Source organism: Anser cygnoides, chromosome 4 (genome assembly GCF_040182565.1).
Source record: "Anser cygnoides isolate HZ-2024a breed goose chromosome 4, Taihu_goose_T2T_genome, whole genome shotgun sequence".
NCBI classification, from domain to species: Eukaryota; Metazoa; Chordata; class Aves; order Anseriformes; family Anatidae; genus Anser; species Anser cygnoides.
Genome location: NC_089876.1, coordinates 32,660,383 through 32,687,129, shown reverse-complemented (window position 1 = coordinate 32,687,129; position 26,747 = coordinate 32,660,383). Strand labels below are relative to the sequence as shown.

At 45.8% G+C, this 26,747-nt stretch overlaps 1 protein-coding gene across 7 annotated transcripts in view; it reads left to right on the top strand.

Moving 5' to 3' along the window:
- ARHGAP24 (Rho GTPase activating protein 24) overlaps window positions 1–26,747 on the top strand; it is a 188,323-nt gene that overhangs the window by 12,579 nt on the left and 148,997 nt on the right. For 6 of the 7 annotated variants that reach the window (XM_013190528.3, XM_048074525.2, XM_066996637.1 and 3 more), the window contains exon 2: window positions 22,442–22,641. In XM_013190528.3, coding sequence (XP_013045982.3) covers window positions 22,462–22,641 — 180 coding nt within the window. In that variant the 5' untranslated portion in view covers window positions 22,442–22,461. Of the gene's footprint in view, window positions 1–22,441; window positions 22,642–26,747 lie in introns of those variants that run through there. The other variant, XM_048074534.2, reaches the window with a different exon arrangement.

The following is a 26,747-nucleotide window of genomic DNA, read 5'->3' as shown; positions in this document are numbered from 1 at the left end:
TTGAAGGTTCAATTTTAAACACAGTTGAGGTACAAGTACCTCAAAAGTTGATGAAATAACTTTAAATTATTAAGTCATTAGCATGGAAAAGGATTTCGAGCTTTTATGAAACTTTTCCTTGTCCCTGTGTTTGAGGAGCTTTAAGCCCAAACCTTTGAAATAATTTGATGCAAGAAATGTAAGCTCGCTTTGGTTTCCAGCAGCCGTGGATTTAGATGGAGGAAAAAAGCTTGAGAACTTGAACCCTGAACCTTTTTTAATAAAAAAAGGCAAATGAGGAGTGATAATCAAAACCATTTCAAGTGAGTTGAATGGCTTGTATGCTTGCACTCGGAGCAGGAGCCCAATTCAGAGGAGATGGCTGTAAAATACGAAGGAAACAAGTTAGATATCTGAAAGACTGGTTCGTTGTACCAGAAACTCTTCTTCCCGAGGCAGTACAGCAGTACTCACATTGGAGACACTTAAATTCATCCTCCAGGAATGTGTAAGAAAGGATAGTTAACATACATTTGTGTAGAGATTTATGACTTTATGCTAGCAGGCTTTCCTAGGGTGGGCTTTCCTCTCAGGGGACACGACTGAAAATGCTGCCGGTGGCTGGAAGAGGGCACTGCTGAAAGTCACGGTTTTAAATAATCGACACTTGAGGAGAAGACCATAGATCTGGGGGTAAGCAGAGGAGACCAGGTGCCTTTGGGTTGCTTTCTCATCTGCGTGAGCTGCCGGGAGCGTGGTGAGATGCTTCAGCCTCTGTCCGCAGGAGGGAATTGCAGCCAGTGGGTGTGAGAGGGCAGCTTTGATCTCTGTTCGTAAAGGCACCGGGCGGCTCGACATGCTGCAGGGAGACAACTGCGTCAGGGGTGAGGCAGGGGTACCTGTCTGTGTAGCCTCCCTGAGCAAAGCGGGATGCCAAAGAACACCTCTAGCAGGGAGGAGCTCCTGGGAAGCCCTGGGGTGCTGGGCTGGGGTGCAGGGAGCTACTGACACAGCTGCTTGATGGTGCTTTTGCACTCCTGGGAAGTAACTGCGTGGCCAGCTCCTGCAAGGCTTCAGGAGCCGTGGCTCTCGGCCGCCGCCAGGAAAGGGCTGAAGCAGCCTGTTGAGCACGCACCACATGGCACGCTCAGTGTCAAGACTCGTTATCACGTAACGAGATTAAGCCTTGGTGCAGCAGCGCTGTGCAGTGCAGGCTCGCCTGGGTGGCTGGGGAAGCGCACCGCAGGAGCTGGGCACGGGGTGATCCTCCGCGAGCGTCAGCAAAGAAGCTGTAAATGCTGAGACCGCCGGCAGACGTTGGCAGGTTATTTGATGTTGTCGCTCCCGGGATGCTGCTTCGGAGGGCTTCGTCGCCCAGCATGAGCAGGAGGGCTCTGAAACGTGAGTTTGACCATGCTTTATTTTCTTAGGGAGGGACAGAAGAGGGTGCTTAGCCAGAAGGACGCATTAGTTACTATTACTCTGCATGTGTCTGTGCAGTAACTAACCTGTAACTTGTGTCCAGTAAGTAGAGACAAATCGCTATGCAACGCCTAGTGGAAGTACACAGCGAAGGAAATCATTACTGGTCTGTGCTGTTACATCAAATGCTGAGGGAGTCCAGGACAAGGAAATGCTAACAAAAAGGTCACGCTACTACCGTGGCAGGAGAAAAACCAGAGTAATGGGCTAAGGCAGTGCTGCTGAGGGATTTTGTGGACGAGCTTTGTGGCGCTCCAGTCCCTTTTCTGAGGTTCTGACTAACAGGCAGGAGTCAGGGAGGCAGTGCCGCGGGCAGGTAGGGCAGGCGGGGAGCAGCTCCCGTTTCTCTGGCAGACCGATGGTCTGATGAGTGCTGCTGGACGGCTCCGCTGTAGCCAGAGCAATTGGGTTGTGTTGACAGGTGGGACAGGTGAGGAAGGAGAAGCTCATTATTTCTCAAATGGTTAGATGGATTTTTTTAAACTTTTTTTTTTTTTAACCTGGGAGTTGATTAAAAGCTTTTACCTGGCACTTAACTCTGTGTTGGATGTCCTTGCTGCCTTGTGACATGGAGGCACCCTGGGTTTCAGCCCTGAAAGCAGAGATGTGCACCTCCAGCCTGCCCAGGGTGGGCAGCGGGGCTCTGGTGCCTGGGGAGCGTGCTTCCTGGGGGTGATGCTGCTCGCAGCACGCCTTCGCCGCTGCAACTCCCACCACCCGAGCTGAAAGGGTGAAAACACCTTGCTCGGGTAACTGCTCGCCTTCGTGGCATTGCAAGGAGCGTCACTGGGAAGCAGAGAGGGCTGTTCATAGCTGCAGCAGCCTAGGCAGGTGGCTGGATGGGGTGCAGATGAAACAATGCTCAGTGCCCGGGGCATGTGCTGCTGCTTCGCTGGGAGGGTGCTTGAGGCTGGCTGGGAGTGCTTTCCTCAGGCCAAAACTGATGCAGCATGACTGCCCAACGTGGCTCTTGGGGCAGGGCAGGGGGCAACTGTGATAGCTGTCCTAACATTTACCATGCAATCGTTTCCCTCCTTCCCTCCTTCCTTCCAGTTCTGCATCAACGTTGTTCTTGTTTTGTACTTCTTTCTTGGAGAAAAAGTGCATCTACACTTGCCTGCCCAATGCTTTGGAGGGCAGTGAGATAGAGGAGGTTTTCATTTATATCGCAATATGAGGCTGTTCTTGCCTGTGATCTACCTTTTTGTGGTTGTAAGGAGTAAAGAGATGGCTGGCCTTGTGAAGAACCCAAGGGATCCTGGAGTTGCCTGGGAGGATGAAAACCAAATAATAAACACATCCAAAATCCCTCTTTATGAGGAAATCACGGACAGTTGGAGCCAGTGCTCGAATGCTGGCTGCGGTGTACCACCAACACAGCTAAACGGATGGCCGCAGGCTTTGGGGTGCCCACTTGGCGAATATTGAGTGTAGAACTGGTGGCAGCAAGGTCCTTTGCCAATCAGCGTGGAGTTAATGTCCGTGCCCAGAAGGAGGATGAAAACGTGAGCTCAGAAAAGAGCTGAGAGCGCTGCTGGACATCTGGGAAAAGGGGATGCTCCGCTGTGTTTTTAGAAGCAGGCAGACGCACAGCTTTTGGGCATCTGGTATAGATGACTAGCAATGAAAGGGCTCAAGTCTCATTGCAAAAATGAAGAGAGGAGTTATTGGAAATGAGAAATAAATCTGCACCAAATAGGCCTGTTCAACAAGCTTTCTTTATATTTGCAAGCCAGGAGGCTTGAATGGCTCTTCTGGTTTTTCAGCCTGGATGCCTAGACACATTGCTTGGAAACTGATATGAGCAAACAGTTTGTTCTGGGGCTCGTGGAAAGCGGAACAAAAAGAAGCTGTTGTGTTTCTTGGCTAGTCCATCATGTGCACAATTTTTTGAGACGATTAAGGTAGGAAAAAGTAAAGTGCTATGGAAATCGTGACACGGTCCTGCAATTTCTCCCCTCTTTAACCGGCCTATTAAACTTTTACAGAGCTCTTTAGAGAGCGCCTTTGAGTGGCAACTTGTGATATTTTTGGTGGTGCTGAAAGATCTCTTGAGAGAGAGACTGTGGTTTTGCTGAAAGCTTGTAGAAAATGTACTGCTTTCGGCCAGGTCTTCATCAGGAGGGTGCTGCCCAGACGGAAGGTGGCCGTCAGCTGTCCTGGGACGAGAGCATACGGGCTGAAACTGCAGGTGGCTGGAGTGAGCTGAACTTTGTGGAAACGACAGGGGTTTTGCTGACCCTGTTTAGCGCTAGTATGCTGTCGTGCAGCATCGTAAAACTAGCAGCTTCTTGGGTTGAAATTGCCTTGAAATGTAGAAGCAATACCAATTTACTGTTAACCAGCATCTTTTGTTAAGGGATTTGGCATGCTGCTGCATCATGAGGATGGCTGTTTGAACTGCGAAGCTTGTGGAGCAGGGATCGGAGGTGCAGAATGTGAACCCATTTCATGTGGTAGGTCTGCTGGAGCCAGCACAGTCATCTTAAAGCCTCTGAAATTGCAACGGGAAATCAGGAAAAAGTCTCATCCTTAAGGCTGATGCTCCCACAGGACAGGACTGAGTTTGCTTGACGAGCAGGTGATACTCAGCCAAGAAGGCGGGGATGTGCTGCGGTGTGCCCGTCTCTGTGTGCAGAAATCAGGGCTGCTTTGTCCTGGGGATCCTGAAAACAGCGCCCTGGGCCCAGCACGGCCAGCTCCTGCTGATGGCATCTCGGTTTTGTGTGTGCTGTGAGTTCATTACAGCTTCCTCAGTTAACTTGGTGTTGTTCCTGGGACTATGACATGAAACCTGTGGATACAGAATCGTGATGCCTCACTGCCGTGTATTTGGCTGTAGGTACTTCATCACTATTTGGAAGAGCTTATTTGAGAGCTCTGATGCTTTGCTGCCCACGTGTATTTTGTGACAGCCATGGATTTGTGAGGAGATGAGTGAAGGCGGCCGTGATACATGGAGTAGGGACCCGCAGTCTTGTCCTCTGGGAATGGGCTGCAGAAGTGCAAAGGGTGCTGCAAGAGCAGTCAGGCATTGCCAGCCTGTACAGAAGCCATACCTCCCTGAGAAGTGCTCGTGAATTACTTTAAACATACGTCATCCTCTCTGTGTGTAGAAACAAGAAGTGTATATGGAAGCCATTTGCAGGCTGGGAGAGAGCAGGGGGGGAAATCCACGTTACGAAAACAAATAATCGCCCTGGCTCTCCAGGCCTTCCAACCCCTTTGGTTTACCCAAGCTGGCACTTCTTCGGCGTGTTTGCTTGCTGGTAATAGTGGCACACATCCGCGCTGCCACGACGCGCAGCTGCTGGGCTCCGCAAGGCCTCTGCGGGAAGGAAGTGGTGGACGCCAGCAGCCTGCCAGTGAACGCTTGCATGAAAATAAATGGTCTCTATCAGTCAGGAAACAGACCCTGCATTGCCTTATTGATCACAGACATCCAGCGCAGCCAAATGGAGCTCTGGATTTTATCTTTCTTGCAGAATTCAAGAAAACGCTGTTGGATAGCCCAGGGTGGCACTGGATGAAAACGTTGCGTTAATTTGGGCATTGGGGGCAGCACAACACAAAGGGAAATGAACTCCAGATGCTCTGGTGTGTTGTGGGGGCTTGTGAATTGTCTCAAATGCAGCAGCGAGTTGCTGAACTGAAACTGCCAGGTTTTTGGTGCTTAAAGTGAATCCCTCGTCTCAGCTGGCCATCCATAATTCCCCATTCTCCCTTTGGAACACCGCGATGTTTTAAAAGCCACGCAAATAGCCTTAAGCATCAGCAAGTTTCAAAGTATGCCGTGAATGATTCAGTCATTACTCTGTAGTAATTAATTCACAGCTCAGGTCGTCAGGATAACTTGTGCTTTTTTTTTTTTGCACAGTTATGCTAATACTGCTGTCATTTTCTGCAGCTAAAATAGAGAAGCCGTTCTTCAGACATGTTTTATTGCTATCGAAGTACAATGCACTCTTGCGATGCCATTATAAGAGCTATTTTTTATTATTTTTCTGGAGAGCCAGATTTTGGCTGGTCCCCTTGTGGGTGTGCAGGGCTGGCAAGTTTTTAATGACGATGATGAGAGCAAGTTCTCTGGAGACAACAGGAGGCCAGGAAGCGTCCAAGCATCTGTGTGTTGGGAGGCTACCTGCGAGCTGGTTCTAACAACAGCGGACCAGAAGGAATAACATTGCTTGGCAGGAAGGGGACAGCTCACCAACAGGTTTGGGGTGAACTGGTGTGATTTTTCCTCGAAAAAAGGCTTCCATTTATATTGTGTTAGTCTGTCCTGGAACCCTGTGAAAGAGACAGAGAAGAATTGCTAAGAAAAATACAGCGTGTTAGCATGAAACGGGAACCAGGGAAAGGGAACGTCGATGTTGACCTAACAGCGAGCTGAGAAACACGGAGCGTGCTTTTAGACCCTTGGAAGGATTGTTCCAGTTGTTTGTGTCAATCTGCAGGCTGAAAGAGGAAAACTTCTGCACACTGTCTTGCAAATAAGGACTAAATTCCATGTCCTTCAGGGAATGTAGGAAGAAAAATTACTTCAGCGGTTCAAAGGTGATAAAAAAGTAAAAAGCTATATACTGCTGTTTGGTCCATCACTCGTTTTCACGTCTTCGTATGCTGAAATTCTTGGTTTTGACCTGTTCGGATTAGGCACTGTCTTTGTGCAAACCGCTGTAAAAGCAGTTTTGACTTCGGGGTGTTTTCTTACACACCAAAGAGAATAATTAGCAGGGAGGGATACTGAGATGCTTCATCCTGAACCTTTGTGCTTTCATCCAGTCAGGATGGCATTTAAATCTGTGGTTTGAGAAATCGTGCTGCCCTCGCCCCACTGGGGGACTTACACTTGCTGGGCTCTTGCTGGGGTGTGGGGGGCTGCTTTGCGCGTCTCTTGCCTCCCCGGGGGGCTGCCCGCCTGCTCACACGTGCTGTGGGAAGGTGACTCTGCTGCACTGGAGGGTTGCCGGTGGGCACGGCTGGCTGATTCCATGAACCTTACCTGCCTCAGTGAGCTGATGTTAGTCATCCTTCCCTTCCAGTCGTCGTTCCCCTGGCTGTTTGCACCCTTGAAACGTTTTCGGAATGCTTCGTGTTCTTTTCTTGGCTGTCGCGGCGTCAGTCCAGCCAAATGCTCGTCTTCATTCCTCTGCCCTGAATGCCTTCCAAGTTGTCTCTGTCTCCGGGGGAGAAAAATCAAACTCAGAAAAGAAGCTGATAATACGTTGGTATGATGTATTGTTTTCCATATTGAATGGGAGAGCAAGCTTGCAAATCATTTGTTACATATTACCAGAGTTAGGAATCGGTAATGAAGAAAGAGACCAATGCTTACTCTATACTACTTTCAGGCTCTTTTTCATCAGCAAAGATAAGCTGCATTTTTGAAATGTGAATCTCACAAGAAATAGGCTGGAGTAGCCGTGTCCTTTGTTCTGTGTGATTCTTGCAGTTCTTCTGAGCATCGCATGGTCTTTTCCTAAAGTTACTCTTCTATCCAGGAGCAACTGCTGTTTTAGGATCGGAAGGAAAACTCCGGAATAGCTTGGGCAAAGTCTGCAGTTTTATAAAATGTTTCACCGCTTCCAAATGACCACTGTTAAAGCCTTCTCTTCAGGGGTGCCGAGACAGCTTGCTAAGGTTCTGCTTTGCAGATTGAAGCTTGAAATGCTTGTTAGGAAAACGTTTATTGCAGGGCTGCTTGAAAGGCAAAGCCCTGTGAAAATGAGGGCCGCGAGGTGAGTGATGAGGAGCTGGATGCTCCCCAGGCTGCAGACGCGAGGTCTGTGCCCGGTACCCTGGGCTCCTCAGCAACCTCGGGAGGGCTCGCACCACTCGGAGCGCTGCTGGTGCCCTTCCTGCCCTGTGTGAGGGAAACTATGCGGAGCTGCCATCAGGATGCTAAAGCAGCTGTGTTCGGCAACAATGTCTTGAAAGCTGTTCCTCTTAAAGCTCTTTCTGTATTTTCCATTCCATCAGGTGCTATGCTCTTTGTCACGGGCTTTTTGCTTTCACCAGCAGAAACTTGCCCATTTTTGTGGGTATTTTCTATTTCTAAACTGTAATTCAAATAACCTGAGATTAGATTTTAGTACATACACTGGTTGTTTTCCAGAGAGAAGAACTGGAAGTCATGTTGAAAATATTTTACTTTCATAATGTGTGCATGTGTCTAGACTTCCTTTTGTCTGCCCGCTGCAGTGACATCTTCTCAGTTGTCTTCTGTCTTCCTTTTGCTGTGTGTGGTTTGTAATTCAGTAATAAAGATAAACTGTGGCTTAGTCCTCCGTGTGAACCGTGACACGGACACGATCAGATTGCCACCCGCATGTCCCTGGATGAAGGGCAGTGCTGGGTGTGCAGGGAGGAGGCACTGTGCAAAACTGTTTGCCACCTTTCAGTGCTGCTGGTTTCCCATTTCTAGGAGTTGTTCAATGTTCCCACTGGATGTTAGCTGGGTCAGGGCTGGTCAACCACTTCCCCAAAGAATTTGGCACCAGAAAACAACCATTCGTGTAATTGTAACTGTTACTGGCAGCTTGTCACCTCTTGTGATTTATAGATTTTTTTAATTGAAGTGCAGCAAGGCTTGATTTTCAGCACGTATTGTAAGCTAGCATCTAATATAAGTAATAACACTGTGTGTTGAATTTTCAGGTGTTAGGATGTTTCTGAAACCATCGGTTTTAATGAAAAGCAGGACTTGAAATCAAATTTGAGATGATAAGATAGTTAGAAAGCTGTGGGGTTTGGAACAAGCTTCAGTAGGGTTCGGTAGGAATGTGATCATAATTGTGCTTTAACAACCTTAAAATGATGCTATTCATCTTCTCAGGAACTGTTCTGCATAGTTGAACTTGTACATGAATCTGGCAGTAAATCACATACAAGGATTTATTACCAGGTAGCAACTTCAAGTGATCACCATGATAAATGTCTGCTGCTTTGTTTATATTGTTGTTCATTTAAAATCCTGCGTAAATCTTGCCTCTGTAATACTGTGGAGGAGCTGCTATCTTTTTTTTTTCTACCAGTATTCACTTATCTTCTCGGCAGAAAGAGCTGGTTGTGAGGCTGTCCTCAGTCTTGGAGTCCTCTCCTGTAATTATTGTGTGGTGGTGCACTAGTGGCAGACTCGGTGTCAGCGATAGGTTGGGTGTCAGGCTCACTTGTCCCCTGACAAAAGTCGATCTTTTCAGAGAGGTTCTCATCCTCACTCTGTGATGGCTTCAGGATAGAAAAGGCAGTAATCAGGCTCTAAAATGACTGCTTCTGTTTTGCTTCAGAGTTTCTTCTCTGTACTTGTACTGTGGTTGCATCTCGCAGAATTAGCGGTCCGGAGCAAATACCCCGGGGAAGGTGAAGTGCTTCTCTTCAATGCCTTTTTCAGACTGCTACAAAACAGTCCCTAAGTATTTCAGGGTTGGAAAACCAATTAAAACGGAGAGGGTCTGGCTGTTCTTGTTTGTGTATTCTCTTCTCCTCCTTCTGTGTGTCATTCCTCAGTGACAGGTCCATTGGGCAAGTACCCTGATGTCGGCGTAGCCTTGCACCAGCATCTGCAAAGATGTGTGCAGTGCTAGATCCTGTCAGTCTGCTGACAGGATGGCAGGTCGAAATGTCCTCATGGGGTAGTGGATAAGTCTTTCTGGGATTGCCAGACAAGTCCGTTCTTAGCTCACTTACTGCCCTCCTTGGGAAAAATGCGCCACTTCACTGTGTGTGTGTGTGTGTTAAAACCCTTTACTTTGATGGGGTTTGAACATGCATGCTACTCATCCACCTGCGGTTTTTCAGATGGGGAAAATGAACCCAGGCCTCTCTTACTGGTACTAATTGCTTCAAAATGGGAATCTTTATAGCTTGGCCAAGAATTTGCAAAGAACAATTGGGGTTGTTCCAAGTGAAATTTTTCAGTGCTTTGCTTAGTGTGAAACAGCAGAGATGCAGCAAAACATGTTAGCAAACAAAAAAACCACACTGCTTATTTGATGTTGTCCCATTTGCCCCAGTGGAATTGTCAGGTGGTGTCAGCCGTAGGGATAACTTCGGTGCTATCTACAGTGACCTGATGGTACTGATGAAGATGAAGTAAAAGCAGAAGTTTTCTTGGTGGTTTAGCTCTACGTACTCTGGTTTTATCTTTAAAGCCAACTGTGTTCTACAGCCAGCCATTAGTAACTGTAAAAAATGCTTTGTACAGGATTTAGGATGCCCAAGCCCTGAGAAGAATCTCATCTGCCCCACATTGATGAAAGATGAGCAAGATCCATCAGAACCTTGATAGTACAGGGGTGTGTGTGGGGGAAGTTCAAGAGCAAAGGGGTGGCATGTCTCGAGTTTTTCAAGATCTTTCCAGGAATGAATCCCAATATTTCTCTGTCTTGTCAACAAAGAAAGCAGTTTGCGCTGTTGAGAGCTAGGTTAGCTACCAATGCCCATTTGTATTTTGTCATCTGAGCTATGAGTCTGGTAGAGCGGCAAACCTCAGAAAATGAAATGATTGACCTTGAGGGATTCATACAAAATTCCTTATGGAAATGAATTTCTTGAATATGTCTGAAAGAAAAAAAAATAATTCAGAGGCTTTGAGCTGTGTTTCCTGCACAAACAAAAGTATCGCACCGCACCAATTAAGCAATGATGTTATTTGCTGAATGCATCCAGATCTGCACAACACGAGGCTGTTACTTCATAGCTACAGGATTTTGAGGGACAGCTTCTGGTATATCTGACGTTATCATCCCTGATCAGATCTTTTTGTTACTCCTTTTATCCCTTGAAAAGAATGCAGGGCTGAGTATTGCCTTTTAATGCACTTGTAACTTGCAGTTTGTGCCTGCTTTACCCAGGCCAACCAATGCTGCAAAGTTCCTGTGTATGTTTAAAAACAGCTTATCCCAGGAAGGCAGATAAAAAGCAATAACTTGTTGCCCATATGTGATAATTTCACCTGTAGTAAAACTCATGCTGCTGCGGAGCATTCTCTGGAAGCCCTTTGTGTGAGAAGTCGTTTGAGAGCAGCCTTCTCCTTCCTCCCAGTTCTGGTGGAGGATCCAGCTGTCTTCATTCAGCACCTTGCTGTCTTGCAATCGGATTGGCATGGAAAGGAGGAAATGTTCCCAAAGTGCAGGTAGCTTTCCAGCAGTACGAGAATTGGGGAGTTTTGGAAACGATCAACTTCTTTAAGTACCTATCCAGAATTATCATCCATGTGAAAAGAGCTCTGTATGGTTTGATTGGTAATTCATTTGTCCTAGTCTTACTTGTCATATTTTGGTGAGTAGTCGTACTGAAGTGTAAATATGTTTAATTAGCAATGGACATTAGAAGACCAGTAATTAAAGAGAGAAAGTGTTGTAGTAATCAGCAAATATTAGGGAAAGAGATGACCTGAAAAATTTGCATCCTACCTCAGAAGTTCCCAAGTCAGAGCAACTTAATGCAGAGCTTACTGATCAGTCTAGTTCCTATCCAACTGTACCGAAGGATGGAGCTTTGAAGGAGAATTCTTCCACGTTAAAAAAACTCCCAATGTGTGCAAGTATTTTCAGAATGGATAAACCTGGGAAGCTGAGTTTTAAGTGTGTGCTTTTAGTGTTTTGGCCTCAGTCAATGGTACGTTAATGTTCAAGGACAAACGAAGCCTTCAGGAAGCTGAGCACATACCCTGTTTCAGTCTGTGTTTGTGGTCCCCAACAGCAATTAGAGAACAAAGCTGCCCACACCTGGGGGAGGGTACGGGTTATTTTCACAGCAGTAACCCGCAGTTACATGAGCAGCGTATGCCCAGAGGTTGTGTTTCTGTGCTGTGACTACTCCAATAACGCAATGAGCAGGGTTTACACTCTGGTGGCAGAGAGCGAGGGCTGTGAGTGCTCATACTTTCAGTTTCTCTTGGTTAAATAAGCTCGTAGGATTTGGTCTGTCTTGGGGGGTGCTGGGAAACGGATGGATTTGGTCCTTTGGTCTTGGGCTTCCTGGGGCCGCCGGTACTTAGAGGTGTACATTCTTTCCCCTTTCGTCTAATTTCCTCCCTTTGAAGTGGGGATCAGGCTTCCATTGAAAGCAGAAGTTGTCCAGATACATGACACACGAACATCTGACTTCGTTTGAGGGTACATGAAAGGCTTTTATTACTTTCCTTTAACGTTTCTGCCTCATAATATCATCCTAAATCACACTATGGAATGAAATCACAGTAGTTGCCTCCCCGACCCCCTTTGTGTTGTAGCAAGCTTAGTGCTTTATGTACAGGATCTTTCAGGGCCTAGCTGAGATTCCGGCTGCATTGTCCTTCATGTGTCTGGAAAAGGGCTGCATCATCTGTGTCCAATTTAGCTGAGCTGGAATGCCGGAAACGGGTTTTCTTTCCTGAAGAAATGTAACTGCAAGTGTGTTGCGAGTGAAAGCACCGATCTGGAGTTGTTCCTCTGTTTATGTACAGCGGAGAGGGTTTCCAAGGTTCAGCCGCTTTTATCTATTGATAGGTTATGGTCCCCATCTCTGTGGCATGGAGGAGCCGTGCTGCTGCCCTGCGCTCTCTGCACGGTTTGGCATGGTGACCTGAAGCCCGCTGCAGCCGGCCACCCCTGCCGGCTTCTCGCGTGTCCTATCAAAAGGCGCTCGGTGAGGTTTGCTCTCTTAATACTGTGTGTTTGGGCTCGTAGGCTGGCCTCGGTGGAGGATGCTGGTAGATGTTATGGCTCTGTTACGATGCCTTATCACAAACAGCAAACGAATTAATTTCGTTTTTTGTTTCGCTGAAGCACGTGGCAAATTTCAACATCTTGAGGCGAACTTCTCTAAAAGAAATTGTAGAATTTCAGAAGTGAGTTGGCATGTGGAAGCATTGGTGTGGTTTTGTATGTGTTTCCTCCAGATTCCTTTGCCAGCTCATTGCCAGGAAAGCTGAATGCCATCAACAAAGTAAGTCTGACATCTGTCAGCTTGATTGCTTCTCGTTCTGTCAAATCGGAACATTTTATGCATAAAGCTATTTCTGATTCTTTAGAAACTTTCTAGGTTTTTGATGGTTTTGTTAGGGAAATGTAAGGTCAAAGAATCTTGCTGTTTACTCTTACAGTGTTGAAGCAGCACTGGTGATTTTAGGTCTTGTAAAAGACCTGTAGGAATAATGAAAACAGAAATGTGGAGAAATAACAAAGCCTTTCAAGAGCTAATGCAGAAAAGAAAACTCAAGTCACAAGAAAGAATAACGACAGCATCTGTTCTGCCAACTCCCAAGTACTAACTTCTTTTTTTCTAGAAGATAAGCTGAAAAATCTTAGGGAAGCCTGCATCTGCTCTGATTAAACTTGGTTCTTAAATTTTGGTAAGTGATGAATCAAGCTGGTCTAAACAAGTCAACTTTTATGAATCAAATCACCTCCTATAGGGTTGCTATCGAGAAATTTTGACTTCTAACTTGGAAGAACAACTGTATGCAAAGATGATGAAATATTCGGAGGAGAGAAGTGGTAGCTAACAATCTGATGTCAGTGAAACTATGTTGCTTGTAGTAGGTAAGATTTTTCGTGACTGCAATTTCTTAATGAAGTATAGTATAGTATATAGTATATATACTGTATATAGTATATGTGCTATATATATATACACACACTATATATATATATATAGTATAGTATATAATGAAGATGCATTCCAGACACCCAGTACTTAAATAAAAACCATGGCTAGTCTGGAGCATTTAGGACCCCCTGGAATGGCTTCAGACCTGTTTTTTTGGTGTCCACGTGTGCACAATCAGTGTGCCTGCCTGCATGCCTTCTCTGTTCTCTCTCAAATCATTAGCTTATCAAGGTCAAGTGGCTGCAGAGTAGAAGTGCATGCTGTTCGGGTTGCACATGCAGAGAGAAGTCAAGTATGAAGTTCTTAAAAGAATGGATTAATCTAAGTACCTTACACTGGCTTTTCTGTGATCTCTTCTAGAGGTTGGCTGTAAGTAGAATTCCATGGGAAATGTTGTATGTAATGAATCGGTTTAAAATAGCAAAAGTCACAGCTGAAGCTTTTTCCCAGCTCTGCTGCACTGGGCTTGTGTATGGAATAACCTGTGGTGCTGATGACTGCATTTCTCATGTACTTAGCAGTCACCTCACATAATTCATACTTTCCAGAAAGCACTGTATTTTACAAAAATAAATCTTCTCTCTATGTGTTTAGACGAGTAAGGGAGCTGTTTGAATTTGCAAGGCACTGATTTAAACTTCTGTTGTAATCCTGCACTGATAAAACACGTTGCTTTTGAAATTCAGGGTTGTGTTGGTACAGGTGATAGATAACGTAAAGGTTACAAGTGTGAAAATATGATCTTCTGAAAATGAATATTTTTTGAAATGACAATTGTGACACTTGCTGTAGATGACAGAGGGAAAAACTATATATTCTATGAAAGGAACATGATTTAGTCCTATTTTTCTTCACCGGTGACCACTGAAGAGATAGGGAAGGGCAGACAGTGACTGCACGTGCATTGCTGAGGGCAGCTGAAAATCCAGGAGCACGCAGGGACCTCAGCCAGCAGCAGTGCTGGAGCCCTTGGCACAGCAAAAGGAGCGCGTCTGGGCAGCGACCCTTGTCCTCAGGCCACATGCTCTTGGCAAGTTGTGAACTGGGGTCTGCGGTTAGCTTGTACCCATCTGTAATATCCATAGGAGTGTGCTTGCTTTCCCCCCTCCTGTAATTTACTGCTTCTAATGCCATGCTGGAAATTGCAATGAGCTTTTATTCAGTCATGATCAAGGATGTAATTTGCAAGTGCGGGGAACAAGTGCATTAGCCAGCTGAGCAAAGCAGGAGCTCATTTACAGAGAATGCCATTGCATTAAAATCATAATTGTATGCAACTCTGTCACTGAGCATCGTGATGCATTACTGTGCTAGCCGGTGCCTTTCGGTGACTCCCCAAGAACCTGAATCCCTTCCTGAGGCCATACATGATCTGAACGTGCTTGTCTGCCCACTCACAAATTTAGGGAAGAACAAAAAGCGTAGCCCAAATGCTGGTTAACGTAGGTTGTTACAAAAAGGAAACGTGTATCTTGGAGGTATGTTGGCAGTGTTTTCACAGCTAGTCCTGAAAAACTAGGAACAGAACAAGAAATGTTTACCTTAGAGGTTAAGTGTAGCCAAGCGGTGTGCATCTCTCCTGGCTCTCAATTGTTTACTTGATGGAGGATATAATGTTCTCTTTGCTTTCTCTTTTGGTTGAACAATGCTGGAGAAAGGTGTTTACGTGGGTTTTTGCTAGATTTCAGGTGGCTGAAGATAACCAGGTCATTGCTGAAAAGGCTCTTGACTTCTGTCCTACTTCTTCCTTGCTCCATGAGCAAATGAGCGTGGGGAGGATGGCAGTGTGCAGCTAGGCTCGGCATCGTGCACACTTCACAGGCAGTATATGTAGTCGCCAGAGACACGTGTGAACACAAAAAAATGAACTCACCTTCTCTAAAAGCCTTTGGCTATGGGATATGGGAACAGAGCCTGAAGATTGTGGGTGTGATACGGCAGAGATGCATCTTTGGCTTCATTAGTTCTGTAGGCACTGGTTGGAAGAGGAGATGCTACCATCCTTGCACAGGTTGACCTTACAAAGGACAAGGACCATGTGAATTTGGACAGTTCCTACATGAGAATGACTTTGAGAGTCTAGGGAGTGGGAGTCAGAGGCTGGCTGAGGAAGGTGGAGACAGTATTAGCGTGGAGCTTTAATGAAAAGGGCCGTGAAGTAGTAGTGCTTAGTTAGCAGTATTGCAGCATCACTTATCTTCTACTGAAACAGCTGAGGTAGTTAGTACGGCAGACTCAAAGCTGCTTTCTTCAATATACAGGAGGGATTTTAGACTCCAATTCTAGTTTTCTAATTCCTAATACAAACTTGGTTTTAAAGTAACTGAAATGTGAATTCTGTAAGTATGAATTAATGCTTTCCTGGGCAGAAGTTGGAAATAGCAACTACAAAATAATGGAGCTTATTTTGTGTTGGCGCTCTCAGTGGAAAGACACACATCTGCTTTCAAAAACGTTGGCTATATTGTCTCCAGTTTTGTAGCATGGAAACTTGTCAGCATGGTTCATGTTTTCAAGTGGCAGAGGCAATTACCTTTTACATAAAACATTTCTGAAAAGCTCTAGAACTAGACTGATTTCTGCTCAGAAGTCTATTGGAAATTGAGGTCCTGCTGGGGTTGGCCTGCAGAGAGGACACAACTGTTTGTTCCACTTCGGAGAGGAGCAGGAATGGAAGGAGATGCACCCCCGAGGGTGCCAAGCCTGACCCTTTGGTTCTGACCTGCCTGAATTTGTAGTCCTGAGACCAAGCCAAGAAACAAACTGCCTGACTCATCACCTGTGTACAGCACACGCCTGCCTCTTTACCCCCAGCATGGCTCCCACTGAGGCCCCCAGGAGAAGATTGCTGCTGCTCTGAACCTGGGTATGTAGGGAGCAATGTCCAGCTGGGTCTGCAGCCACAGAAGCACAGCCCCAGCCTCTGCTGTGGCCAGCCAGCGCCTGCTGCAGCGCTGGGACTTCACGGGGGCTGTGCTTGGTCTGAACAAGAGATGGACTTCAAGTGCAGTGCAGGCAGCACATGTTCCTCTTATGCTCTGGCAACCACAAACCCTTTTTGCAGGACCTGTGTGCTCCTTCGTTTTAGAAGAATTTTTTCCTCTCCCCCATCTTTCTTCATGGGTTCTTATTCCCATGTTGCATGAATGGGGCTCCATGTTGACTCATCCTCTGTTTTTTTTTTTTTTTTTTTTCCTAAGGAGAACATGGGTTAAAAGCATGGAGGGAGCAGTTAATTGCAGCAGCTTTGGGTGAAGGCTTTTGCTGCTGTTGACAAACTAAGATTTTTTTTCCCACCTGCCCGCATACTTAGTGAATGTAATTTATAACATCTTAATTCTCTTGGTCAATTCTGCAAGGAACACCTAAAGCCTGAGCTGCTTTGAGAATAGGAGGACAACATGGCCAGTCCCACTGTGTTGGTTTTCCTAAAAGAGCATGCAGCCTAGTCACTGTCAGAGAGCTGCTGACATCCTCACTTGATGCTTTTGGTCATCAGTCTTTTAGAACGAGGAGTAGTGCCAGAAATTATTTTTATACTTTTAGAAATGATTTGCTGAGATCATGTTTGGACCCAACTCTTGATCAATTCTTTTGTAAGCTAGTCCTGTAAATGCTCAAGTGTTTACCAGTGACATATGTGAATTAAGTTGTTTTTAAGCTGTCCTCGTGATCACTTTCTCCATGTGAAGTATGAAGTTGTAAACAGGATTTGGGGTTTTCCAGTTTCAGCTGCTCTGGGCAGCATAGCCCATTGGTTGGGAGCGACATCTGGGAGCTGGAGTATCTTTTTGCTGTTCCAGATGCAGCCTTTGACTTTCTCCCTGACCTTTTCGCTGCTCAGCATTGCCACTTGAGGCTTGCCAGCCATTCTGCATTTCTTTGTCCATCTTGCATCACTTGACCCTTCAGCTACCAGAGGCTCTTCTCCATCTTGTCTCTTGTTCTGTGTGCTTCTCCAGATGGTTACAGCTGACTTCCTGCTGTGTGCAGTTTCTCTGTAGCATTGCCACTTTTACAGAATAAGACACCTGAAGTGGAAGCCCAGGCGGAAACCAGGAAGATGAGGGACTTCTCTGCTTTCATCATGCCTTTACTTCCATCACACTGGCAGCAGCAACCTTGTCTCACCACCGTGTGCTGCAATGTGAGGAAAAACCTGAGGACGTGATGTGTGCATAACAAGTAACATGCAGAAGCATAACAGAGGTGCTGTTAGCCTTCTAAGTTCCTCGTGAAACTTTAAAAACTCTTCTTTGTGGTGTGACTCTTGGTAATGGCTGCTAAATCACAATATTCCAACCACCTACACTTGAGAGTAGCGAGCCAGGCGGATTGTCTGCAAGGGCATGCCAGTTTCCTGGCCTTCTACAGGTGGGGTCCTTCTTGGCTCAGAAGTAGGCAGCTGGATTAGGACGTGGTGAGACTAAAGCACCACTTGGAGCTGTCAGAAGAGTCTGTAATGGACGGGGGCTCTTAGCTGTGCACCTTTCCTATGCCTCCTGCTGCCACAACAGTAATGTAGGGACAAAAAAGCATCTATCTGAAGATTGCTGTTTGCCTTTAAACAGCAGAAATTTAGCCTATGACAAGTGCCCAAAATACAGCGTGGCCACATGATGCTGTAGTCACAGAAGTGCTGCAGTTGCTTTGCTTTATGTAACAGGAATTGACAGGTTCTGGGGATGCTCGGGAAGACATCAGGTTACCCAGCTGTGCTTTCTACCAGGGAAACTGAGCATCTGGCCTGCTTGGGTTTCCTACACGCCAGCTTGGGCAGAGGGCTATCCTGAATACATTAAGGCAAAAGGATTTTGAAGGTGATTTTTTCCAGGGTCATTCTGAAGGGAATTTAGTAGTCACAGTTTCCATTGTACTTTGGTAGCAGTTGAATACCTTCAAGTAGTCTTGAAAAATCCTCTGGTGCCCTTTTATTTGTGCTAGATATAGTTGTGCTTGAATTCCTGTAAATAAACTGCACGCTGATAATAGAAGTTGAGCCAGTGTAAGAAGATATGTAGGGTGGTTCTGGCACTGAATGCAGCTCAGGCACTCAAGTGTTACCTTGGTCCAAGAGCTCCATGTCTTGGCAGAAGTATTGGATCTTGGTTTGGGAACAGCTCCCTGAGTGCGCTGCAAAGTAGTGCAGTCTTCCATTGGCTTCGCTGGGCTCTGCATCAGGCCTTGTCTAATCTGACCGATGATACAGCTTTCACATTTTTTTTCCTGCCCGAGAAGTAATTATTTAGGCCTTGGAAGTGAAATTCTTTCAAGCTAAATATTGTCAGCCTGTCCCTGATAGGACAGAACTGGGAAGGGGGAGTTCAGAAGGGCCGGATGTGTCTGTGATGAGGAGCGTTAGTGCCAGTAGCACAGCAGCAGTGGCTGACACACGTGTGCCTGTGCTGCTGCGGAGATTTGGGTCTCTTAAGATGTGTTACGAGTAAGATAACCATTGCTGGTGTTTTCAGACACTAAAAGGTATCAGAGTTGTTATTCAACCAGGTTAAATGGAGAAAAATCAAAAGAAAATGCTCTGCTCAGAGGCAGCGCTCCATACCTGAAAGAAGCTGATAACCTTCAGCCTGGGCACTTAGACTCTAGGTAGCTCATGGGAAATAAGCAGAGAGGAAGCCAGAGTTAGGCATTGCTTGGAAAATGAGGTATATCCCTTCATGTAAGGGTGGAAGTATCAAAATGCCATTTCATACATTTGTGTCACAAAGATCATTATGAATTTGGCACGCAGGCAGGCACAAATAGGGGAAGGGAACAGACCTGTGTCAGACTGCAGGAGGGCGGGTTTGGGCTAGTGCTTGGGCAGCTTGGTGCCCCGACCTGGTTCGGACCAGGCTGAGCATGGGCTTCAAGGGAGCTGCTGCGGCGTGTGAGGGATGGAGAAGGCTCGCTGGAAGCGAAAGCTGATGCAGCTTTGCGTGCTGGAAGTGTGCCAGCTGGGCCATGAGAAACTTGAGGGGGAATAAAATCACACAGCAAGATCAGGGTTCCCTGCCAAACATCTTGGTGCAGTCCGGGGGTTGCATTGCAACTGGGTTTGTCGTGCTGTAATAACTTTCTCTGATGATTTCCTGGCAAAGGGCTGGGACTTGGGGGAGCTGCCAAGTCCTGTGTTTCCCCGTGTCCGTATGACAGCAGGAGATCTTGCCCACAGCCAGCCCAGAGTGAACGGACTGCGCAGGATTTGTCCAGCTCTGCTCGTTCCCTACGCTGGAGGCAGGCCACGTCGGTGGCGCTAGCTCTGGCAGAAGGCATGAGTTGTGTTTCCCATTCAGAAGATGGGTTTGAGGAATACGCTTCTTTAGCGCTTGAAAACGTAGTGGCTTTCTGCCTGGTCTCATGGGAGCGAGAGGACTCGCAGTGTGTTGATATAATTCCACACGTGTTCATGTGTTATTTACATGCTGTTTGCACCTCGCTGTTCCCTGCAGCACTGCCAGCACCCTGATATTTCTGCAGTTTGTTTTTATGATCTTGGTGTTGAAGCAGCTGTAAAAACAACTGGTGAAAGTGAGCCAGCTGCTGGAATTTGTGATTCAGTCTGGTTTGTTGTAGGCAGACTCTGAAAGCAAAGGAGTGGTGGAAAACAACAACAACAAAAAATGTAGTCTTGTGTCTAAATATAATAATGTGCACCAAAAACAGGTCAGGTGGCTGAAATTAACTGCTGAAGAGAATCAGTTCACTGATAAAAAAATAATATGGCGGTTGTGTACAGAAAGTGTCTCAGGATATAATATAGCATTAATCTAAAGGAAATCTTACCACTACCTGCGAGGACTTACTGCTTGGAGACTGCTCTTGCACCTCGTGTGTTTTAGCGTTACAGAAAAGGGTTGATAGATTTATCAGCAAGGAGGCACAGATCAATCAACACGTTGGCTGTCTAGCTGAAATGCGCATACTTGGCTTGTGTCCTGGTGTCAGCACCAGTGCCGTGTCTGGGTGGAGTGGAGCAGCAAGGCACCTTGCAGCCCGGGGTTTCATAGGCGGTCGGATGCCTGTTTGTGGTCCAGGTGCAGTAGGGACCTGGCTTCCTTCGCAGTGCGCCAAAAGAAGTCGCTGTGCTTAAACTCCTCCTTCTCTCCTCCCTCCAGGCCGGCCTGGGCAGCAGAGGTGGATTGGGATTTTCTGCAGGTGCATAGCAAGGAGCAGGGAATGGCCCGTGGAAATCATTTTGTCCTGTTCTAAGTTGTAACAACCTACCTGCTGGCTGCAATGCTTTCCTTAAAATGGTTGCCAGTTGGCTTCCTGAGGACGTGAGCTGGAGAGCTGCTTCTCCCCATCTGCTTTGCCCCCCCCAAAAGCCAGCAGTGTCCGAGAGATTTCTGCTGGGATGGAGAAACTCTGAGTACTTGTTAGGTGCATATTCTGTCAGAGAGGGTGGCCTCGTGTGGGACAGGAAGGTCTGTCCTGGTTCCTGACACCCCCACTGCATGTGGGTGATGAGCAGAGGCAGGGTGTGAGCCTGTCTTGAAAACCTGCCACGTGTGCGTGAGGTCATATATTGAAGATGATCCAGTCGTTGCTTGTTGCAAATAACTTCAGGTGAACCCCAAAGAGGCAGGAGACCCATTTTCTTTTCTGCTTCTGAGATGGCCACCAAGCGATTGAAGTTCTGATATTGCACTTTGCAGCAAAAACTGTGGTGCAGAGCAGGCACCTTAAGGGTTGTAACCACAGGGGGCAGCTTCCAAGAGCCAGCCCAAAGCAGGGGTGGAGTGAAAGGCTGAGCTCAGTTACAACAAGCAGCAGTGGAACCACGGCAGAGACAGCAGCTGGGGCAGCTGTTCCAAAGGGGGATAAGTGTGAAGGGTAGGAAGAAAGGAAACAAAGGAAAAACATGCTGAAAAACATCCCTGGCTGGAAGCTGTCATTCTCCAGTTATTTCCGCTTGCTTTCTTACAATTGCTATTCATTTCACATTGATGTAGCAATATCCAGACAAAAACTGGTGCTAATTGTCAAAGGGATCGTCTACTCTATCAAGCGAATGTGTATCCCCATTCCTCATGTTCCTTAAAAGCCAAGCACAAACCTCTGCACCGTTGGTACCTGTTAGTGAGTTCGTTAACAGCCTTGTTTCTATCAGGGAACGGAGCAGGAGTGCTGGGCGCAAAGTCACCAATACCTTTTGCCAAAGTCACAACAGAAAGCTTGTGTCTAGATATTCCTAGTCAGAAACATCTCCTGCTTGCAGGGTCTGGGTTATTTTGTTCTTTTTCTACCCGGGTGTGTAGAAACAACAAAAGTCCTTAGGCAGCCAGCCTGCCCAGGCACTAGCAGCTGTGCAGGTTCCCGGCTGGGCAAGGATGGCTGCTGGTGGTTGTCCAGGAGAAGAAAGAGGTTGTCTTTCAGGCACTCAGACACTGAAATTTCACCGTTCATTTTGCACGCTGGCGCTTTTGTGGTTTTGGTTGCATTTTATTCTGTTTAAGTATATGCAATTTGGCACACTTGGGTCTCAGTTGGACTTGTATTTCAACTGAGAATATCACAACGTGCAACCGAGAAAATCTTGATTTTTTTGAGCTCTAAACTTGGTAAGGTATCAGGAGAAGCCTTTTGACCATCAAGATTTAGCATGTGACTACACGGTTGTATGTAAAATATCCGTCTAGAATGTCTGTGACTGTCCAGATATGGTAACAAGTATAGTTTTAACAAGTCAAAAAGCCACTTGAAAATTTGTCAGTTCAATTCCACCCTTCAGTGCCGGTTTGGACACGTCTCACGCCTCGAGTTGATGCACTAACATTTTGTATGATTGGCAAAATGTCTGTAAAGAGGCACAGCTGGACACACCGATTTCAGCCATGGGGTTGGTTATGGGTTGCATGGGATATGCAGCTATTTTTTATATTTACTGTCCACAATACCAGTGACAATAGTTAAAAAATAAAAGAAAATAAAATAAAAGCAGAAGCCTTATTATATGGTGTGATAAAGCCTGTCAGGGAATATTAAGAGGTTTGTCTGGCAGCGGGAAGCATCCTGCCTTCCTTGGTATGAAGACGTACTGTTAGTTCATTCCTTCTCAGTGCCTGTAATCCAGCAGCACTCAGTGTGAGAAATAGCTGATGTCTTCCTCTGCCTGCGAAGATATTATACGCTGTAGTTGAAGCAATTTTTGCCTCTTGCCTGCTTTTAAACAACTCATTTCATTGTTGTTGCTGTCTCCTATAGGTGAGCAGTACTCACACAGCTGATGGGTGCTTGTACGAGAGTAAGCAGTCAGATGGTAAATGCCTTGCTAGCACTCTCTGGTAGTCAGGGCATGTTCATTTCTCAGCTGTGTTGAAAGGAACAGCTTTCTGCTGGGCTCATGATCTGATTCTTTTTCCTTTTCCCCTTCCTTTCTCATCAGGAGAGTTGCCCAGGCCCAGTATGGATGAACACACTGGCCCTGCAGAGAGTCCTCCTCCGAGCCGTGGGCGGCACAGTGCCTTTAAGTGTGGGTGGCTGCGGAAGCAAGGAGGCTTCGTCAAGACCTGGCACACGCGCTGGTTTGTTCTCAAGGGGGACCAGCTGTACTATTTCAAAGACGAAGATGAAACCAAGCCATTGGTAAGTGAAAGGAGGAGATGGGATGGGAGGTGGGGGAGAGAACTAAGTTCGTACGAGCAGATTTGTCTCACATTTCAAGAAACCTCTCCATCTCTGTCACAGACTCAATACAACTTGAGATTTTGTTGGCAGTGACCACAGAACAGAGTCAGGCCTTGGCAATTAACATGGTTCTCCAACCACACTTGCTTCTAAAGCTTCCTTTTCAGGTCAGGTTTTCTCATCGCAGCATTTTTAAGGGAGCATAGTCCAAATTAAGTTCAAGTAGTAAAAATCGGTCCGATGCGCTTACTTGAGTCAGATGAATACACTGTATTTTAAAGGTACTGCTTATTTTTCTGCTGTTTAAAATCTTGGAGTACCACAGCTTTGTGCCTTCCTGGATAGGAAATCCCCTAAGAGTGCAGCCTGAATACATTGCCATCTGTAGCGTGGAACAGACTTGTGTCTGCTGCCTGCTTCTGTGGTGGTAATTTACTGCTCCTTAATGTTCATCTACTTTGCTATTTATTTAGCTTTTTTACAGGCATGCTTTAGGGCTGTCTGTCTCTAGAGTGCCATAAGAACAGAGTAAATAACTCTTGCCGCTCAGCCTAGGGCAGCTCTGAGCCACTGTGATAATAAGCTGAGAGACCTTGTGCTAGCACCTGCAGGAGTATGGTAGTCCTAGCTGTTAATCATCTCGTGATGTTAGAAAATGCTCTGAGAATTACATCTGTGCAGATACTCAAACATATGATCGTATGCATATTATTGATGCCTACTAAATTTTTGATGGTATGCGTTTATGAAGATTTAGCGGTTAGTTCAGAGATGTCAGACCTACCTAATCCAGCGTCCTGCATGGCACAGGCTGTGACAATTCATCAAGCTTTGCAGCCTGCATTAAGGTGCATGTGTTAAGAAAACCATTCGGTCTTCAGGTAATTGTTCCCAGAGAAGGTTCTTGTACAAGCAGCTTTCAGAGCACCGATTTCACATGGCAGCCTTAGTAGCTGTTGACCCTTAAAAGTATGCCAGGCTGTATAGGTTGATTAAATAACCCATGGCAAGTTTATGCTTTACACGTTTGTGAATATCCAATAAGTAATAATTTCTGGGGAATCAAATGTATCTTTCACTATAGTTATTTTGGTAATGAAGAGTTTGAAAAGTGGACATCAAAATAAAAGTGTTTATGAGCCAGAGGCTGGAATTCAGGAAGTACAGCTCTTCTTCATAGCACTTGACATCTGGCAATATGTTTAGATGCATTTGAGGATTTTGTCGCTTACTGAGAGGTGTCAAAAAGCATGGAGCATCGTACAGCACTAGGAACCCCAAATTGTTTTCATCTCTCTGCCACTGACCAGTGGGATGACCTCAGAAGATGCTTGCTGCTTTCCTTTTGTGAAATGGAGGTGGTTATTCCAGTCTTTGGATTGCTTTGATAAGTTTGGTAGCAGTTGATTAAATAGCTGATAGTTTGCTTGAGTTTTCCACTTTAATCTGAAGTAGCTTGTAAAGACATGTACAGATGAAAAGGTTTAAAGAAAAAACAAGTGCTACCAGCAGTATAATTTAAAATATTCTGCTAGGCTTGGAAGATGAATGAACCCCAGCCCAAATTGAGGGTCAGTCAGATGGTACATGTGTGTCGCTGAAATATGTCCCACGTTGGATGCCAGGTACAGAAGGGTGTTTTTCCCATTAACTATGTATAAGGATCTGCTGCATTCACTTTGACAAGAAAATCGATGTGACCTTGTAGGAACCCTGGTGTTCTTGCAGTGAAGAACTAAAGTGAAGAAGTCAACTGACAGCATGAATTTCCAGTGCGTGAGGAGGTCATTAGGAGATGGAGAGCAGCATTTTGCCGTTATTATATTGGCAGCGTACTGTGGCGTCTGTGTTTAGGACGAATACCTGTTTCTTCACTACTGGATTGCACAGTCTGCATACAGTACAGCCACACATTTAGACAGTAATGGGATTAATGGGATGGAAGACAGTTCAAAGGGTGGTTTTTTTTTTCCCAAGTCAGATTGTAGTTTGTATTTTGCATTTATTTTTTTTGCTTGTGCTTGGAAGCAGGCAAAGAGGTATGGTTCCTGGTCCTGGGGAATGCTCTATTTCGTGCGTGCATTTATAGAAGATGGAAGAACGTGGGTAGGAGTGGACAGGGCAAGCCACTGAGTTTATCTGCATAGCCCTATTGCGAATTTGGGAAATGCAGGTTCCAGTTTGTGGTGTGAATTTAGTGAATGCCTGAGAACCAGTCTGCTTTAAATTTTGGGCTTGGGTTCTGTCCATTCCGCACCAAAAATTACACCGTGACATTTGTATGTGTGGAAGTGAAGGAGATGTGAATGAAACTGAATTTCAGAAAAATAGGATTGCCTGTCAGATTTTAATCTAAGAGTGACTGTATGTTGTGTTAAGGGGTGTAGCCAGTTAACCATTACGGGTCTGGTCGGATTCAGGGTACTGAACTATCAAGGTCAAGGATTCACCAACAACGTAGCACGCCCCCACTCTCATTGCGTTCTATGAGAACTATCACGGCTAGGAACAATGCAATTAAGTGCAATTTATTACCGCAACAGGTACACACAGGTTCTTTGGATTGCCAGCGATAATTTACTGTCTGCAAAAGCAAGCTAGCATGCGCGAAATACACAGATACACAGCCTGGCTATTAACGTGTTAAAAGGCACAAAGACTCTATAGAGATTTCTGTTTCCCCTGAGACGCCCAGAATAACCAAGTATTCAAATCTTAAACTACGGCGTCTCAGTGGGGGGGGGAAGAGAGGCTCAGCCTGTCGACTGATTCCAGAAGTCAGAAGGTATCTCTCGTGATGGTATCTTCCCTAACATCCCCTTTCTCTTAAGCCAATCTATATTATTTTCTATCTTTTAGGTGGAGCTTGAGTGACTCTGGTCAGGCATATCTTGGTTATGATTGCTGAAAAGTTTGCTTGCTTTTGTTTAAAGGTATAGGCTCTGAGAAATTCAGAGTGCCTGCTCAGTGAGGGGTGGTCACACCTTGGGAGGCGGGTAGCTTTTGGGATAGAGGTGTGTTTTGGTATTATAATAATATTATAATGAGCAAAAGTTCACTAGAGTACAGCATTTTGTCAAAAATATGGCAGGTCGTTGGTTCAGGATAGCAAATGTGCAGCTTATCGGTCTCGGTGTACACAAGAACAATCGAGTCCCCCTCTTGTCACAGAGCCTAGCTGTGGTGTCTCCGCTCTGCTCTACGCTCCGTCCTGTTCCTTAGAGTCAGCACACAGGTTCCCCCAGTGCGATAGCATCTAAGGTTGGAAGCCTAGGGAACGCTTAGGTAGTGCAGCTACACTCCACCCTGAAAGCCTTTTCAATGCCGTACATTTTCTTTAAAATGTGAATATTAGTTTAATTTTCCTTAACAAGGAATTTTTGGCAATTACTCCACACTGTACGATGGGAGTAAAGAAAATAAATAATATCTGCTTATGTCGACACTCTAACTGAATGGTTTCCACTTTGTGAAGCATGCTCATTTGCTGTTAGAAATATAAGCAGCTACAGCATGCTGTAGTGAATATATGTGTATGTCTCCTTGGTATCAGACTATTACATTTGAGTCATTAGCTGTCGGTAGGGAAAGGTCTCTGCCAACGTGTATCAGCTGCCTGCAGGGGCACAGAGCTACTGAAGGAGAGCAGAGGAAAAAGAAGCAATACATGTCTGTTATTCTTCTAGTCAAGGTCAGTGAATTTTCATTGATTGCTTATTATCATCAAACACAATCTTACCCTTGTAATATTTTATCAATAAGAACAGCAGCTGTCTTGTGCGCTGATATCCTTGCAATGTCTCAGGGGATCCGGCAAGGATGGCAATTCCATTTAGTGGAGATGCAGGTAGGGATAGCAAATTGATCTAGGTACTTCCAGAAGACAAAGTGAAGAAGTGAGCAAGCCTATAACATATGAAGAAATCTGACTTCTGATGATTCTGCGTAGCGTTTTCCCTCTTGGAGGTGGTTCAGGGTATCGTGTTGTTGGTTCTCTGCTGCCTCTGCTAGTCACCGTACTCCTGACAGCCCATTCTGCTTTAGGAAGCCAGCATTAAGCTGGA